The sequence below is a fragment of the Neofelis nebulosa genome, chromosome 16 (genome assembly GCF_028018385.1).
Source record: "Neofelis nebulosa isolate mNeoNeb1 chromosome 16, mNeoNeb1.pri, whole genome shotgun sequence".
Taxonomy (NCBI): Eukaryota; Metazoa; Chordata; class Mammalia; order Carnivora; family Felidae; genus Neofelis; species Neofelis nebulosa.
Window position 1 is genome coordinate 26,810,294 of NC_080797.1, and position 19,838 is coordinate 26,830,131.

At 38.8% G+C, this 19,838-nt stretch overlaps 1 protein-coding gene across 8 annotated transcripts in view; it reads right to left on the reverse strand.

Moving 5' to 3' along the window:
- Nucleotides 1-19,838, reverse strand: part of HELZ (helicase with zinc finger) — a 166,330-nt gene that overhangs the window by 84,947 nt on the left and 61,545 nt on the right. For all 8 annotated transcript variants that reach the window (XM_058702967.1, XM_058702962.1, XM_058702964.1 and 5 more), the window contains 3 exons: nucleotides 19,232-19,499; nucleotides 6,934-7,267; nucleotides 4,958-5,088 (listed from right to left, as the gene is read on the reverse strand). In XM_058702967.1, the coding sequence (XP_058558950.1) occupies nucleotides 4,958-5,088; nucleotides 6,934-7,267; nucleotides 19,232-19,499 (733 nt within the window). The remainder of the gene's footprint in view (nucleotides 1-4,957; nucleotides 5,089-6,933; nucleotides 7,268-19,231; nucleotides 19,500-19,838) is intronic.

Consider the following 19,838-nt stretch of genomic DNA (forward strand, 5'->3'; position numbering starts at 1 on the left):
ATAAAAATTTATTTTAAACACATGCATCTTTTAATAAACAAAACACAAGAGGATGCTTAATTTTATGGAACCACTAAAAATACTAAAGAAACAGGGGCGCCTGGGTGGCTCAGTCAGCGAAGTGTCCAACTCCAACTCAGGTCATGATCTCACGGTCCGTGAGTTGGGAGCCCCGCATCGGGCTCTGGGGTGACAGATCAGAGCCTGGAGACTGCTTTGGGGGTGTGTGTGTGTGTGTGTGTGTGTGTCCGTCCCCCTCTCTGCCCCTCCCCCACACATGCTCTCTCAAAAATAAACATTAAAAAAACGACTTTTTTTTAATACTCAAGAAACAGTGTCTGTAACAACAAATGCTTATTTTATAACTTCTTTTTAGAAAACTACCCAACAGAGTTGGCACAGGCTGTTGATCAAAACTCACTTTAATTACTTTGTCTTATTCCAAGTGCAGAAAGATTCTGATAACTTTAGAAAGCACACAAGTCTAGCTGCTGCCATGTCTATAAATAGTAATGGCAATGGCTCAAAAATGTAATTTCCCTGTTACATAAAGGTATCCGAAAACTTTTCTGGTAATAAAGAAGTATTAGTTTCTTCACATTAGCAAGTAAAATGCAAAAGGGAGACGAACCGAATTTCAAATTCTAGTTCACAGAAAGATTTCTTTAGTGAAGTTTAAAACAAGAGGCAAAGAAAAAACTTCTACGTCCTTGGTTGAGAGATACTCAAATGTCACAAAGTCCCGAATTCAGAAAATAGCAGTTTTTTAAAAAAAGATATCAAATGCCAAACAATATGAATTGTTTTCTAATATTTTCCCACATAATATATATATGTCCTACTTTGCAGGGTAGAGAACACCTGTCATGGTAGCACAAATGGCTGCTGTAATGAGATCTATCTTATGAGCGTCCCTTCTACGACTTGGCTAAGTTTCGAAGATTTAAATGGACAGCAGATGCTGAAAGGGATCAAACCAAGTAGAGAATCAACAGCATTCTTTCTCACAACTACCATTAAAATACTAAATATTGCAACAACTATGGTAAAAATGTTAGGGATGTGAACCAAAATAGGACAGGCATGTAAAGAGACTCTTAGAAAATTTACAATCAAAGTGCCTACAAAATAATCCTGCAATAGGAGACCATGGTTTAGAGGAAAATTCCTTCTCTCAGAGGCTATACTCTACTTATATCAGAACCTAGTTATTCATGGAAACTCTTAACACTTTCAGTTTTAAAAAATCGTAACTGATGCTGTATTCAGACAGATAATCTCAAACAAATGAAGGTCTCCTAGGAAATGTAAAACCTTAGGAAATAAACGTTGACTATACAAACACATCACTACTTATTTTTCTGGAATTTAAAAGTTTTAAGTAAAAAACAAAAGAACTCTGACCAGTGGCACTGGTTTTCCTGGCAACCGTCCACTAAAGCTCAAGCTTTTTACTCCAAAGAATCTCTCATCGTTAAACAGCTTAGTGACTCGTAATTCTGCCAGAACATAGCAGTGTTCCATTTTCCGTAAAGAGGAAATTACGTTTGGTGATCACTAAGCCCAGATCCAATCTAGAGAGAGAACTGTGCAACAGTTACCCCAAACCATCCATGGCATCCCCTCTGCCTTCCTCTACTGCTGAGCCTAGACAGCTAGGACACTCCATTCCTCAGCCTCCTCTGCTACATATCCAATTCTGCCCAATGAGAGATACAGGAAGAGGTACCTCAGAAGGGCTTCTGTACTCAATAAAACACAAACAAAGCCTCACAGAAGAAAGCCCTTCTTGCTCCTCTGCCTTCCTCCTTCACCTGGCTGGAATGAGCTCGTGGTAAGTAAAACCGCAGCTGCCATCTTATAATCAAGAAGTAATGGACATCAAGAAGGAAACCAACATGCTCTATGGTGCAGAGGAGGTGAGACCTGGGTCCCTGACGGTACTGCAGAGTCCTTGCAAGTCCTAGACCACCTACCTCTGGGCCTCTATCTCTACTTGTTTAAGCCACGGTTAGTTCAGTAAGCTGTTACTTGCATTCATACCTGACCCCAATGGCTCCGTTATCTATACAGGGAAATAATGACATGTGCATCAGATGGTCATTCTAGGATCAAATGAGAATACATGCAAGCTGTTTAGGGAAATAACTGAGCAATAAGTGCTCAACTAACGTTAGCTTCTATTACTACGTTTACTGAGAGATGTTACTTGGCTAATACACACTTTCAAAAACAAACAAAAATTTTAAAAACACCCTCCAGTTCTTCATATTTGATGACTTCAATGACCTTATAAATAAGACAAACAGTAGGTTAAATAAAAAAGTATAAATCTAAGGGATTAATGACAGATTTATGGGTACAGTTCTCAAATACAATTCCTCTGTATTTTATTTATATAGCCCATTCTACTCATCAACTGCTTTAGTGTAAACAAATGCTTCATGTCAGATGAGAAACCATCAATGTCAGTCCCTTCTACAGTTTCTGGTCATGAATGAAGAAGGCCAATGAGTCCAACAAGTTGTCTTTATTACACCACCTGCTCAATAAAGGGAAGAGGACTTACAATACACATGCCAATTATCTCTGATTTTCACAGTTTAAAGGAAGACAGTCTGTCCAAGTTTATTCTGAATAAAAAATATTTAATCCCTGAACCAAATTAATCCAATGTCCTTTTCCCCCTGGTCTGATGCATTGTTACATTTACTTCAGAGACCACATGCTCAAGAATAATTTCTCAACTTCATTTATCTATATTCCACCTTATCCCAGAAAAGATTTTAAATGGCTAATGGCTTCTGAGTATGTTCCTACCCTCAGTTACCGTTTAGTTACTATTTAAATTACAGTGGTATGGGGGGCGGGGGGGTCGCCTGGGTGGCTCAGTCGGTTAAACGTCTAACTCTTGATCTCGACTCAGGTCATGATCTCAGGGTTGTGGGATCTAGCCCTGCATCAGGCTCCATGCTAAGCATGGAGCCTGCTGAAGATTCATATTCTCTCTCTCTCCCTCTCCCTCTCTCTCTCCCCGCCCCCCGACCCCATTTGTGCGATGTATCTCTATCCTCTATCTCTCCCCCTAAAATAAAAGTTAAAAAAAAAAAAAAAAGTCTAGAGAGCAAGTTTTGTGTTATGTAACTTTTACAATTTTTTTTTAATTTGTAAGAAATTAAGCATAGGGCCAATTAAACAAACTTCAAGGCGATTCAATCCAGCTAGAACATGGGGGTTTAGAGGGAGAAAGGAAGTGTCAAGTAGAAAAAATAAAAGAAATCTGAAGCTACTGTTGGAAAACCCTGCCAGTGGAACCACATAAAGGGTTGATGTTCAGCTGCTCAAACTATCAACGTATCAAGGAGATGCCTTCAGAGATTTGTAAGCAGTGAAACGAAATGATTACTTTAGCAAACTAACTGGAAGAAATGTGTGGGCTGGACCAGAGAGAACGGAAACACAGCCAGCAGGACAGAAGACCGACTAGAAGGCTACTGACATAGTCCAGCTCTAAATTATACACTGACTGTAGGAATGGATGGAGGGGGAAGGGTAGAGAAAAGATGAATCAAATGGGAATTGAGAAGACTGGATTTTTACAATTAGTGGATCACTGATTACTTTCAGGAGAGTGAGGAAGGGAAAACCAGAGATCACAGGATAAGTATATAAGAATAGCAGAAACATATAAACTACTCCTGCTTGAGAATTCTGGCAGTAAAAAAAAAGAATGGGAAAGGGATAGTGAAGGTAAGCAAAACAAGGGAGAAATAATTTTGTGTGTGTGTTGTGAGGCATGGTGTGCTTTGTTCTGTTTTTAGAATCAAAAGAAATGGAACGTGAGGGGAAGAGATATATGCCACTTCTAGGCCTGGCCCATAAAAATGTCCCACATGATCCTGTGCTCATTCTTTCCCTGCCTGTCAGCTGGATATCAACATGCAGGGTGAAACCTTGGAAACCATGTACTGAAGATACCAGATCCTCCATCAGTGATGGAACCGGGCTGCCCAACCATGACTGGATTGACATGAGTAGCAAATAAATACACTTCTATTGTGGAGAGCCACTGAGATTAAAAAAGAAAGAAAAGGGAAAGAAAGGTAGAATGAATAGGGCATCAGCAGGGGCCAGGAGGATAAAAAATCCAAGGAAAAGGACGAAGAGAAAGATGCAGTCATACGTCTGTCACTGTTCGTATGGAAACAAATTAGAACTATCGCTATAAAGATATTTACAAAGGGGCACCCAGGTGGCTCAGTTGGTTAAGCATTCAACTCTTGATTTTGGCGCAGGTCATGATCTCACGGTTCATGAGTTTGAGTCCTGCATCGGGCTCCACGCTAATGGTGCAGAGCCTGCTTGAGATTCTCTCTCTACCTCTCTCTTGCTCCTTTGGTTCTTTCTCTCTCTCTCTCTCTCTCTCTCTCTCTCTCTCTCTCTCTCTCTCTCTCTCAAAATAAGTAAATAAAAAGATACTCGTGAAGATGCACCAAAGTGAATTTAAGCAGGAAAATATTTATACAACCATTAACCTGAGAGCAGTTTCAGAAATACTATCTTCTGTGATACTTTCTCCATTTTCTTACATTATAAAAATGCCTCCTATATGAAAAAATCATTTCAAATTAACGCTTGAACCACTTTTTAAAAAGTCCTAATTTTCCCATTCAACTTCTACTCAAAAATATTCCTGAATTGCTTGGCATTCTGTCAAATAAAGGTTGTTGAGAAAAACGATAGAACTCATTTAGACACTGAGAAAAAGTGAAGAAACTACATGACCAATCCCAAATGTTTCCTTCTAAGGGCTCTTTTACTCTCCTTTCTCAACTAAAACACGGCGCCTAGAGATTATAGCAAATTCTCTTATAAAACTATATTGACATTATTTGATACAGATGTTCAACATAAGATTAACATAACTTCCTTTAAGGAGGCATCTCCTTTTTTATACCTGTTGGGACTCCAAGGTATGGTTGGAGTCATAGTGATGTCTGGAAACAAAACCCCATTGTCCTTGATCCTGTCTAGCGCATAATGCATTTCACAGAGGGGTAACCGATTTAATTGAAACTGAAGTTCAACCTGAAACACAAAATAAAATTAAAAAAAAAAACAAAAACACATTAACACAAACAAACAACCATTAACACAAACATCAATACTTGCACCTTGCTTGCTAGAAAACTTTGTGGAGATAACCTTTAAAGGGAAGCCAAGTTTAGAGATTCTTTTAAATGTAATGAGACTTTAATAAATTATTATGGCTAATATTTGCTTTACTATGCACTTTACATAAATGATCTCATTTAGTAGTACCAATGATGTATATATCATTATTAACCTCATTTTAACCTCTAAAGTGAAGTGCTTGTGAATTACTTCATATCTAAATAAAGGTTATCTGATTCCACCATATTCCTATTAATAACATATTTGATAAAATCAGTAGAACATAGGGGCGCCTGGGTGGCTCAGTCGGTTAAGCGTCCGACTTTGGCTCAGGTCACGATCTCTTTGGGAGTTTGAGCCCCGCATCAGGCTCCGTACTGACAGCTCAGAGCCTAGAGCCTGGAGCCTGCTCTGGATTCTGTGTCTCCCTCTGCCTCTCCCCTGCTCTCACTCTCTCTGTCTCTCTCAAAAATAAATAAAACATTAAAAAAAAGTTTAAAAAAAAAAATCAGTAGAACATATGTGAAATATCAGGTTTCAAGTGATAAAAACCAAGCATAGGACACTATCAATTTACTACAAATAAACAACATTCATCAAATTTTATGTTTTAAAAGAAAAAGGGGGTGCTTGAGTGGCTCAGTCAGTTGAGCATCCGACCTCAGCTCAGGTCGTGATCTCATGGTTCATGCCGCGTTCGGCTCCATGCTGACAACTCAGAGCCTGGAGCCTGCTTCGGATTCTGGGTCTCCTCCTCTCTCTGCCCCTCCCCTGCTTGCGCTCTCTCTCTGTCTCTCATAAAAAAGTAAATGTAAAAAAAAAAAAAAAAAAAAATTAAATAAATAAAAAGGAAAAGGAAAGAAAGAAAATTTTAAAAAAGAGGGGCGCCCGGGTGGCTCAGGCGGTTAAGCATCGGACTCTTCACCTCAGCTCAGGTCCTGATATCAAACTCTTGAGTTCAAGCCCCGTGTTGGGTTCCACACTAGGCATGGAGCCTACTTACATAAAAAAATAAATGAACAAATGAATGAGTGAATGATTAGCTTTCTGGTTAACTAGGGCAGAGTGAACACACGTTCACCAAAAAAACCATATAGAGAAGAGAATATGAACCACCTCAGGTGAGAACTGTCCCTGGATGTAGCTTAGCTTCCTTTAATTTGTTCTTCTGCTGATTTAAAATTCCAGGGTTGCCTGGCTGGCTTAGTTGGTAGAGCGTGTAACTCTTGATCTCGGGGGTTGTGAGTTCGAGCCCCACACTGGGTGTAGAGATTACTTAAAAATAAAATATCCATTAAAAAAAAAAAAGAAATACATAAAATACAATTCAGGGCGCCTGGATGGCTCAGTCGATTAAGCGTCCAACACTTGATTTCCACGCAGGCCACGATCTCACGGTTCATAAGCTGAAGTCCCACGTTGGGCTACACGATGACAGTGTGAAGCTTGCTTGGGATTCTCTCTCTCTCTCTCTCTCTCTCTCTCTCTCTCTCTTTCTCTTTCTCTCCCTCTCTCTCTCAAAATAAATAAACTTAAAAAAACATATAAAATAAAACAAAACTCCAATCAGAAAGTTTGCCCTTGTATAAGACTGGAACATTGTAGATGTTACTTAGATAAAGACGATTGGTTTTAAGGTCCAATTCTCCACCCGCCACTATAACGCTTCAAAGTCAACTGCACTTCTCATTACGGCAGAGGAATGAAAACAAGGACACTAAGAAAACCACAATTAAGTTGCCCCACATTGAAACACACCTGTGTGTCATAATCAGGCCGAAGATTAAGTTCTTCACAGCATTCCCTGGATATCCTTAAAAATATATATTCTTTTGTTTTCTCTTCAATAGTAGCTTCATAAACCTTCTCTTTGGTTCCCTGGGTCTGTACTAACTTCTCTTTAGGGACTGGTAATAAATAAACAGCATTGACTTTGGTCATCACCAGCCGTCCAGCCAAAGTATCTTCAGAAAGTGTTTCAGTAAGCTTAAAGCGACCAAAAAGTTGTCCATTCTGAGCATACTTTGCGCCTCCAGAAACTCCCGTGAGCATGAAGCTTGCTAGAATCTGCAATTGCACTTTAAGGTTGAACCTAAAGCATAAGTAGAAAAGGAGTTTGAATATTTCAAATTTCAATTTGATTGAATATTTAATTCAATAATTAATAATTATTATATTATATTATATATAAATATATATTATATATTTTATATATTATAAATATATAATATATTATAATAATAATTAATTCAATAATAATAATTCAAATAATAATTTGAATATTGAAATTCAAATTTCAATATTTTTGATATTGAATATATCAAAAACATAAAAACTAAAAGAGTAGAATAAATCAAATTTAAACATACAAAAACGTAAAACTTCATCATTATCAATTCCACTCCATCAAGCTACAAATTATATACATATACTACTTATCTGCCTTTAATCCGTGCTGGAAACAAAACTTTCTTTAAGCGAATGAACTCTCACCCAAGTTACATAAAGACACGTACTTAGTTGAAGAATACAAACATTCTTAACACCTGAACATTTAAGATAACGCTAACTATATTTTAATAAAATGAAGTATTTTATATTAATATGAAAATCTGCTTAAACATTCCATAGGGACCACTGAAACTAAAATGACCTAAAGCCAGTAAGAAATGTGCTATGTGGAAACTACAATGGACTTTTTTTCTTTCAGTGCTATTAACAAATACAATGCAGAAGAAACTTTCTGTTCATGACCACATTGAGACAGTTGTCAGGCAGGAATTATGGGAGGAGAGGGTAAAGCCTAGCTTATTACACAACGGCGAGCGCACTCGCTTGCACTCCCACGTGTGCACGTGAGCGTGAGAGAGAATATGTGTGTCAAATAAGGGCAGGGAATCAAGATCTACATGGTCAAGAAATAACTGAAAGAAAGATCTGAACTGACAGCTTCCTCCCTTGCCATTTTGAAACAGCGCTGTGAGAGAGAAGACAAAGCAGCAAAAGAGGGAAGGACATTTTCTACTTATTCTTAGTAAAGTTTCTACTTATTCTTATTCTTACTTATTCTTATTTAAACTAAAGTTTAAACTTAGTAAAGTTTAAAATATGTGAATAAAAAAATTGTTCTAAAATCTATACATCCATTTTTGGAAAAGGCTACTTTTTCATGGTACTGCTGAACTGTTTTCTTTTCAAATCTTCTTTTGAATACATGATGCCGAGAATGTCTTATAAATTCTTAAGGAAAAAAGGAAACAGAAACTTTTTAAAAATATTGAACATCTCCTTAATGGAAACATCTGCCTACAATATTAGGAAAACAAATCTAATTAAAACACCGTATTAAAAATTTGAATAGTGGGCCGCCTGGCTGGCTCAGTCACTTAACGTCTGACTTTGGCTCAGATCGTGATCTCCCGGTTCGTGGGTTCGGGCCCCGCATCAGGCTCTGTGCTGACAGCTCAGAGCCCGGAGCCTGCTTTGGATTCTTTCTCTCCCTCTCTCTCTCTGCCCCTCCCCCACTCATGTTCTGTCTCTCAAAAATGAATAAATGTTAAAAAGTTATTTTAAAAATTTGAATATCCATTTACATAAAGTTCCAAAGTAAAAGGGAAGAGAAATATTGTTAGAGAAATCTTTAAGAAAAATAACACATATGAATAGCTATTTGTGCATGTAATAAATAATAGGAGTTTACAAGTTCCAATAGTAATTTAAAAATAAAAAACATAAGGGGAGGCTGGCTGGCTCAGTCAGTTAACGTCCGACTTCGGCTCAGGTCATGATCTCACAGTCCGTGAGTTCCAGCCCTGGGTCGGGCTCTGTGCTGACAGTTCAGAGCCTGGAGTCTGCTTCAAATTCTATGTCTCCCTCTCTCTCTGCTCCTCCCCTGCTCATGCTCTCTCTCTCCTTCAAAAGTAAATAAAAACATTTAAAAAAAAAATTTTTTTAATAGAACGCATAAGACTACACAAACATACATAACTACATACTAAAGTTAGTATTCAAAAATGTGGCTTTATATGAATAACAAATGAATTCTAGCAGAATTTGCCATGTGCATGTGTGGAATTATTAAAAATTACATTACATTTTTCTCATTCTCTACACATATTTCACTAGATGCAAACTAGAAAAGTAGGGTGATAACTTAAAGAAATACAATTTGTATGTTAACCAGTTACATTTGGCTCCTTAAAGACTAGAGCGTGCACTAAGATTCACATAAAAATCAATCCTAAAATAAAAATAAAAGTATACTACACTCTCTAGTTTACATAAAATCTATGTTCACCTGTCCTTTTTTTCTTTTTATTAACAAAACATATGCTTTAAAATAGAACAGCGAGGCGCCTGGGTGGCTAGTGGGTTGAGCATCTGGCTTCACTCAGGTCATGATCTCACGGTTCGTGAGTTCGAGTCCCACGTTGGGCTCTGTGCTGAAAGCTCAGAGCTTGGAGCCTGCTTCAGATTCTGTCTCCCTCTCTCTGCCCCTCCACCGCTCATGCTCTGTCTCTCTCTCACACGAAAATAAATAGACATTAAAGGCAGGGGGCCACCTGGGTGGCTCAGTCGGTTAAGTGTCCGACTTCAGCTCAGGTCATGGTCTCACGGTTCATGGGTTCGAACCTCGCGTCAGGCTCTGCGCTGACAGCTCAGATCCTGGAACCTGCTTCGGATTCTGTGTCTCCCTCTCTCTGCCCATCCCTGCTCGCGCGCTGTGTGTGTGTGTGTGTGTGTGTGTGTCCCTCTCTCTCTCAAAAATAAACATTAAAAGAAAAAAGAACAGGAAACCATGGTTGATTCATGCTTTTTCAAGTGAAGTTAAAATTTTCCTTTCCTTTTTACTCCACACACATGAGACTCAGAGTCATTAAAAGTTTTCTGAGAAAAGAAATTTCTTACAGTGCATTCTTCACTCACAAATGGACTTCCTGACGCCAAAGTTGAAACACAGTTTTCTGACTGGTTGGTTTACACGTGGCAACCACTTTCACCTTCTTGAAACTCCCTCTTTCACGGACTTCCACAAAGTCATACTGTCCTAGTTTTCTGCTTACCTTTCTAGCAGCTCCTCTATTTTCCCCCCAAGCACCGGCCACCATGTGCAAGTTCACCCTGCCCTCTTCTTACTGTGTAGGTTCTCGTCAGGGGAGGTCACCCCTTCCTAGATCTCAGAGGTATCACCTGAGATCTCTCAGAGATCTCAGAGGCTCAGAGGTATCAACTCAGCTGCCAATTAGATACCTTCGCTAATATGCTCCTCAAACTCGGTACAAGCAAAAGAGAATCACCATCTGACCTCCTCCCCTGTCACTCCAAACCAGTCTTTCCATGGGTCAGGCATCTTAGGCAATGGCACTATCAGCCACCTAGGTGTCCCAGCCAGAAACCAGGTTATCCTTGACTTGGATCTGTCCTCATCCTTCATTCCCCCCATCATACGTTCACCAAGCTCTGTTGGTTCCTCTTCCTCCTAATCCACCTGTATCATAACATTTTGAACTTCGGTAACTATAACAAAATCAAGTGACTTCTTGTTGCAAATCTATACTCCAAACCACCACCAGAACAACTTTGCAAAATTTTAAGTCTGATGATAAGCAGCTTCCTCTGGCTCTAAAGTAAGGTTTCTTTGCTGTTTTGTTTTGTTTTTTTAATGTTTATTTTTGAGGCAGAGACAGAGCGTGAGCGGGGGAAGGGCAGAGGGAGAGGGAGACACAGAATCCGAAGCAGGCTCCAGGCTCTGAGTTGTCAGCACAGAGTCTGATGTGGGGCTCGAAGTCGTGAACGGGGAGATCCTGACCTGAGCCGAAGTTGGCTGCTTAACCGACTGAGCCACCCAGGCGCGCAACTGAGGATAAGGTTTAAACACCTTTCTCTCTCACAGCCCCCCCCACCAACCCCACACGTGCCGTCCACAGCTATGATGACCAGCTTGCAACTTCCCCCAAGATGCTCTGCTCTTATTCTCATACCCTATTCTTTCTAAAAAATACCTTTGTTCTATTTCTTCATCTGACAATATTACCGTTTTTCCCCCCAATTCAGCTTAAATACCACCTGGTTCCCAAAAGCAGACTTGATTCCCTCCCTGACTTGACTATCCTCCTCCTCCGCACTAATGTAGGATAGATGCTCTCCTGTGGGGCCCTTGTACATTCCTGTATCACAGTGCTTATTATACTGTATTATAACCCTATATTTATAGATCTGTCTCCACTACTGGATTACAAATTTTTTTTTATTTTAATTTTTTTTTTTTTTTTTTTTTTTTGACAGGGAGAGATAGAGACAGCGTGAGCTGGGGACGGGCAGAGAGAGAGGGGGAGACACAGAATGCGAAGCAGGCTCCAGGCTCTGAGCTGTCAGCACAGAGCCCGACGCGGGGCTCGAACTCAAGAACCGTGAAATCACGACCTGAGCCAAAGTCAGATGCTTAACTGACTGAGCCACCCAGGAGCCCATATTACAAACTTTTTTTAGAGTTTTTATTTTAATTCCAGTTAGTTAACATACAGTGTTATATTAGTTTCATGGATAACAAACTTCTGAGGGAAAAGGAAACATAAGGTGTTTGCCTTAAAATCAGCAGTGGCAAGTTTGGAACCTAACACTTAGAATACCCAATAAATTTTGTTCGTTAATTTTACATTTTTGTCATAATCTGATTTTTTTCCAGGCAACATATTCTCATTTCAACTACTTTATATTACTCCCTAACAAATTCTAGAAATTATTAAAATTTTCCTGTTGTATCTATTATAGAATCTGCCATCCCAAAACACCTGATCACGATTCAGCAAGCATGAAAAATTCATCTCAGTTTTAAAGCAGTAAGAGAATCCTCTTCTGACATGTAGTTGTGCCTTGCAACAAAACTCCTGAGGTAGAGGCCCTGGAAAATAAAAGTACTAAGAAATATAGCTCTTCCCACAGAAGGTACATCATATGTTCAAGATACTGACATAGACTTTCTAGTAGAAGTTACAGCTAGTAAGATTTAATTTTCTAAAAGATTAACAGGCTAGGGGCACCTGGGTGGCTCAATCGGTTAAGCTTCCGACTTTGCCTCAGGTCATGATCTCAGGGTTCATGAGTTCGAGCCCCGCCTCATAGTCTCTGCTGTCAGCACGGAGCCCGATTCGGATCCTCTGTCCCCCTCTCTCTGCCCTTCCCCCACTTGTGCTCACTCTCTCAAAAAAAAACAAAAACAAAAACAAAAAACATTTAAAAATAAAATTAAATAAAATATCAAAAACGGGTTTATTATTTTAATAAAACGTATTTTGATGAACTTACGATAGTAAGCTTTCTTAGGTATTTAAAATAACGTATTTTTAAGATTGAATAATTCAGAAACACCTTAAAAACAAAATATGTCCTACAATTTAAAAAGATATTTCTTAATAAAAAGAAAACCCATCTTGCCATTAATGCTTGCCACATTTTGAAATGCGCCTTAAAGCTTACATACTTCCTCGCCTTTTGCGAAATGGCAGAATAGCAGGCATGCAAATTTTGACCAATTTCACATCATACCTAGCTACAAGAAATACGGCTCGATCAATCTTAGCAACCGTTCTCTCTCTTGAAAAGAAACAGCTGAAAAGAACAGTTCTCTGTCTTTAAAAGAATTTCAATGCTCTACAGAGAATTTCACTTTACACGATTTCTGACTAAATGAATGATAACAAAAATCAACCAAGGTAATAAGCCAATACCTGGGTTTGCTGAGGCGAACCCAACAGGCGCCTCGCCTCATCCATCTGAACGATGAAATGTGCGTCCACACACCAGGCCTGTCGTGCCAGCTGCCAGCACCGAGAAGCCACAACAACCTGATCAGGCTGGGCCCGCACACACTTTAATGGGCACAATTACGTTAGCCAAAGCCAATTTCTTTTGAAAATGTTTATCTAAGAATCAAGTGGATTCCACTTCAAGGTAGAATCATAACTCAATGAACGCATATCAACACGGAGCTGAAGACAAGAGAAATACTTTGTTTTTAATCTTGCAAGAACTCAGAAGCATTTTCCAAAACTTAACTGAAATGAAGTGTTATCCTTACCACCTCCACACAACTCACACTAAAACTTAACATTAAAAGAAATCTTAATTTCTGGACTGCTTTGAAAAACCATCCCTTTCTTTAAAGTAAAGAAAACAGAACGATAAACCTGATGACTACATCCAAACGCAAGCCAAAATATACCCTGTCTAATTTTGAGAGGCTTCATTCAATCCTTTTTCCAGGAAGGAATGTTAAGGCGACCACGTAAAGGTATAGTCCAATCTTTACGATTAAAATGTACACTATTGGTGTGAAGTCCCTCGACACTGCTTTCACGATTAGCACTATTCTGCTTAAACTGTCAAAGTTCGCAAACGACCAATATATTCTCGGTGACCTTAGGAAATATTCTATCCATCATGTGCTAGGTCTGACTACATCTAAAGAGGCACGTTCCTGTGCATACCGAATACAAATTATTACCATCAATACACATCCAGGGTATTTAGAGGGAGTCTATTTACCCAAACCATTGTGTTCTGGCTTTAAGGGGAGTCTCAATTCACAATAAAACATTCTTCACCATTCTAACGGTGACTTGGGTTTGCTTTGATGACTGGTACTGATTGAACAGACAAGTAAAATGACCCAATCAGACACACTAGAGCATGGCCCAAGGATCAAATCCAACCTTCAACCTGTTTTCTGGAGAGCCTTTGACTAAGAACGATTTACAAAAAACAAAACAGAGAAGCTACGCAACAAAGACTGTATGAAGTCCACAAAGCCTTTAATATTGACTTGCTGGCCCTTTACAGAAAAAGTGTGCTGATAACCTATGCTACAACAGAGTTTAGTAGCCACATAGAGACCTCCCCCAAATCCATTTTTTAAATATATCTGTCATGTTATTTGTGCTTAAAGAATTATCAAAATGTGAATTAAATTCAAGGCAACATGAAAACATAAATAAATGTTACGTTTAAAGGGGAAAGAAGGAAAAAACAGAAAATAAGCTTTTGGAAGCACCATACACAAAACTTTCTCAAAGATTCTTGAAAATCCTTCAGTTTATGTCTGTTATGTGGCCCTTGTCCATCTGCTTACAGATACCCGCTGAGAACTCCATCTACTAGTAGGATTTGCTTCTTTGTATGTGTACCACTGCTATGCTGTACTTCACAAAATTTTACAAGCCTGTCAAATTCAGAAGTGTAATTTACCAGCCCTCACATCCAGGGTTACCTGTGGGTGAGAGAATCACTGAAAATTTTCCAGAATTCTCTGACTCAGTAACTACCTACTTGTCACATTAGACATGTAGCAATAAATTCTCATCTCTGTCTTTAAGATCCTTCAAACTCTTGTGCAGTTAGCGTATGTAACACATAAAAAGTGACCCTACAGACTTACATTCAGGTTGTAAACATCGCTATCTGAGTCAATAACTATTTTAAAGATCTAATTTTTTGGGGGGCGGCTGGGTGGCTCAGTCGGCTGAGCGTCTGGCTTTGGCTCAGGTCACGATCTCGCAGTCTGTGAGTTCGAGCCCCACGTCGGGCTCTGTGCTGACAGCTCAGAGCCTGGAGCCTGCTTCGGATTCTGTGTCCCCCCCCTCTCTCTCTATCCCTCCCCCACTCATGCTCTGTCTCTGTCTCAGAAATAAATAAACATTAAAAAATTTAAAAAAAAAAAAAAAGATCTAATTTTTTTATTTTTTTATTTTTTTTTTATTTTATTTTATTTATTTTTTTTTTTTGGGACAGAGAGAGACAGAGCATGAACGGGGAAGGGGCAGAGAGAGAGGGAGACACACAGAATTGGAAACAGGCTCCAGGCTCCGAGCCATCAGCCCAGAGCCTGACGCGGGGCTCGAACTCACAGACCGCGAGATCGTGACCTGGCTGAAGTCGGACGCTTAACCGACTGCGCCACCCAGGCGCCCCAAGATCTAATTTTTAAGACTAAAAAAAGAGAAAGCTCAGATGTTCCTACAAAAAGACTACTGTATACAGTCTTACCGCGGTCTTACCATGTTGTCTACATTCTGTCTTAACTACAATCTTTCTTGTCAGACCTGAGGGCGATTTTACACCTTGATCATCAAGAGCTGCAACTGACATCATTCTAGCTTCCTTCCCATTTCTTTGCTTTTTTCTTAGTATAGTAGTAATAGGAGGTCATGGCACAACATTTCAAAAATAGAGAGAACCACATCAGAACATAAAACTCACTTGTAATTTCACCAGCCAGAACACTTTGCTTTAACTCTTCAGTATTTTTATATACAAATATATTCATATATGTGTGTGTACATACAAAATCAGAACTGCAGTGGCTACTTTCATAACTAACATATCTTCCCCTTTATATTGTATCATGAGCATATTTACTGATTCAAAAATTCTTCGAGAACATAATTTCAATACAGTAGTCCCCGCCCTTATCTCCAGCACATATGTCCCAAGCCCCCTAGCAACTGCTCGAAGCCATGAATAGTGCCAAACCCTACACACACCCTGTTTTTCCCTACACATACACACCTATGATAAAATTTTATATGTTCACGTAGTAAAAGATTAACAATAGCTAATAATGTAACAGTTATAACAATATACTGTAATAAAAGCTATGTGCATGGGGTATCTCCCTCAAAATATCTGATTGTACTGCACTCATGCTTCTTGTGATGATGTGAGATGATCAAAGGCCTAGGTGATGACATGAAGTGAGTGAGGTGAAGTGAAATGAAGTGAGGTGACATAAGCATAGTGTCGTAGCATTAGGCTATCGCTGACCTGATGATGTATCTCAAGCAGGATCATCAACTGGACCACAGCTGACCACAGTAAGTGAAACCTCAGAAAGCGAACCACGGACAAGGGAGAACTACTGCAGTTTCAGATCATATGGCTATTAATTTACTTAACATGCTCTTCACTACTCTTGAAAGACATTTGTTTACAAGCATCTTTAATTTAAGAATCTCCTATTCTTTCTTCAGGATGATTCCTCATAATTACTACACCAAAAGGATCAAACCTTTTAAAGACCTTTAAAACAAACTGCCAAAAAACAGATCTACCCTATGACCCAGCAACAGCACTGCTAGGAATTTATCCAAGGGATACAGGAGTGCTGATGCATAGGGGCACTTGTACCCCAATGTTTATAGCAGCACTCTCAACAATAGCCAAATTATGGAAAGAGCCTAAATGTCCATCAACTGATGAATGGATAAAGAAATTGTGGTTTACATACACAATGGAGTACTACGTGGCAATGAGAAAGAATGAAATAGGGCCTTTTATAGCAACGTGGATGGAACTGGAGAGTGTTATGCTAAGTGAAATAAGTCATAGAGAGAAAGACAGATACCATATGTTTTCACTCTTATGTGGATCCTGAGATACTTAACAGAAACCCATGGGGGAGGGGAAGGAAAAAAAAAAAAAAAGGTTAGAGAGGGAGGGAGCCAAAACATAAGAGACTCTTAAAAACTGAGAACAAACTGAGGGTTGATGGGGGGTGGGAGGGAGGGGAGGGTGGGTGATGGGCATTGAGGAGGGCACCTTTTGGGATGAGCACTGGGTGTTGTATGAAAATCAATCTGACAATAAACTTCATATTAAAATTAAAAAATAATAATAAAATAAAATGAAAACAAACTGCCAAATAAGTAACTTTCCTCCAGAAGTATACCAACTTAGTTTGCCACCAGTGTTCCCTTCATGTTGCAGATATTTTCAAGCCTCTCTTCTATGGGTTTTAGAAGCCTTTGCAAGGTGCTCTCAGAGTGAACTTTCATCCACTTAGTTTCTTGATCAGAATCTGACCTCCACAATTTTGTAGGGTTTATTCTTTTATCTAATCAAATTTCCATTTAAAAAAAATTATTTTTAGTGTAATAATCCACAAGTTTATTGGTCTTTAGTTATAAGTTCTGAGATAATGTATATGGAATGATTTTTAAACCTGAATATTAAACAAATAATTTTTTCTGAATTTCTATTATGGTACTCCAAAATAGTCTCAAGATTCTGGTAAGCTTCTAAACTCTACTTCATCCCGGGGCACCTGGGTGGCTCAGTCGGTTGAGCAACTGACTCTTGATTTCCACTCGGGTGGTGATCCCAGGGTCATGGGATCAAGCCCCACATCAGGCTCCACGCTGAGTGTGGAACCTGCTTGAGATTCTCTCTCTTTCTCCCTGTGCCCCTCTCCCTCATTCGCGCATTCTCTCTCTCTCTCTAAAATAAAATTAACAGGGGCCTGGGCTCAGTCAGTTGAGAGTCTGACTTCAGCTCAGATCATGATCTCCTAATTTGTGGGTTCAAGCCCCATACTGGGCAGGGCTCTGTGCTGACAGCTCAGAGCCTGGCACCTGCTTCGGATTCAGTATCTTCCCCTCCTTCTCTGCCCCTCCCCTGCTCATGCTCTATCTCTCAAAAATGAATAAGTGTTAAAAAAATTCTTTTAATAAAAAATAAGCTATTCCATCCCAAACTTTATGATTTTATCAAAGTGTTCTTTACTAAGGAAAAGGAATCTATGACCATGTAAATAACATATATGCATAGTAATAATGTGAATATACATGTTACAAGCCACTGTCCCTGTTATTTAATAAGTGACTATTTCATTAGAACTGTATACAGACAGTCAGTGAAAGTCTTGTAAGAGGGACACCTGGGTGGCCCAGTTGATTAAACAACCTACTCTTGATTTCAGCTCAGGTCATGATTTCATGTTTCATCAGTTCGACCCCCGCATCGAGGTCTGTGCTGACAGTGCAGAGCCTGCTTGGGATCCTCTGTCTCCCTATCTCTCTGCCATCCCCCACTCATACCTGCTCTCTCAAAAATAAATAAAGATTAAAAAAAAGAAGAAAAAAAGTCTTGTAAGAGCCCATCAATGGCCATGATTTAAAGTCTTTTTTTCTTTTATGTTTATTTATTTATTGGGGGAGGGGAAGACAGAGAGAGAGGTAGAGAGGGAATCCCAAGCAGGTTCCATGCTCCATATGAAGCCCAATCGTGCAAGGCTTGATCCCAGGAACCGTGAGATCACACCCTGAGCCAATATCAAGAGTTGGATGCTTAATCAACTGAGCCACCCAGGCACCCCAGCCATGACTTAAAATCTTAAGAGTAACAAAAAATACACTCTGACTTTGTAAATTTTACATGCGTGTAATTTGCAATTAGATCTGTTCCAAAAGTCAGATCATATTTAATCTATAAATAGAGTAACACAAGGTATCTTTAAGTTATTACTTTTCCTTTTCTAAATATATACCTTAGTAAGGGTTCAGTATCTATTAATAATTAATGTTAAGGTACCAATAAGACAGCCCGGAAAAAAAATAGATTGGTTAGGCTATATTCAAAGGGAAAACTGCTTACAAAAATATACTCATGTATCATAAGTGTGGTTCACTGTTTAAAGCTTGTTCCCATTTCATCTAAAAAGTGGAATGCTACTACCAAGCATACCAACCATTTCATTAATATCTGCCTTCATTCAAACTTTAATTTCTAGGATTACCTTTCCTATAATGATTCAAATAAGCTTTGGGATTTATGCTTGGACTTAACTTGTGGCATATGGATAAAATGCAAAATATGTTAAAGCTTTTATAAGTGGCTATAGAGGTATTTCATTATTATCAAATAGTTTCCCTGAAGATTTAAATCATTTCATTCTTAAAATTGCATTCCAAGATATGTAGTAGTCTCTTTCAGTTTCTGTACATTTATTCAACCAGTATTTACTGAATGCTCGCTCTGACTACCATTAACAGAAACCTCCGGTACAGCAGGGACCACATGTTTACACACCTAAGTACGTGGCAGAGTCTTATGCAAACGAAATATATACTAAACACTAGGGATGCCGAGGTGAACAGGACACGGCACAGAAAGACAGCTACTGAATAACAATCTTTACTACCTGTCTTCACTTTGGCAAACCTCCATTTTCATTTAAAAATGAAAAATACCATTAAAAAAAAAAAGTATTCCTAAAGTAACTTACTTGCTGACTTCTTTATACTGGGCTATCTCCTCAATATAAAGAAGGTCATGCAGCCGTGACTGATAGTTGGTCTTGGTCAATGATTTGTCTAAAACCGACTGGGTAAACAGCTGGTCAGCAGAGAGAGGAATTTGGTATCTGATAAGAAGGCTCTTCTCCAAATCAGTAGTTTCATTAGGTTCAAAATCTATAATAGTCTTAGAAGAAGAATCCCAACGCTTAGCTGTGGTTACTAGCTGTTGTTTTGCATGCATCAGGTATTCAAGATCTAAATGGAAACAAAAAACACATTTATAAAGAACACAACATTAAAATTCTCAAATACATTACACATTTTGGAGCATTTTATATGCTTTTTATATGCTTGAGCTAACATTTTTATATGCTTGAGCTAACAATTCTTAAATTGCTAACAATTCTTAAAAACAATCCAAAAACCCATCTAACAAAGAATTTTTCCCATATCAGAAATGTGTTGTCTAGGTTAACAAAAGAACATAAATAGGAACCCCTGTAAAAGAAAAAAAAAAAAAAAATGCCTCCTTTTTAACACCAGGCTAAGACATACCAGAAATAGCTATTAATATTTTAAAATGCAGATTAACAT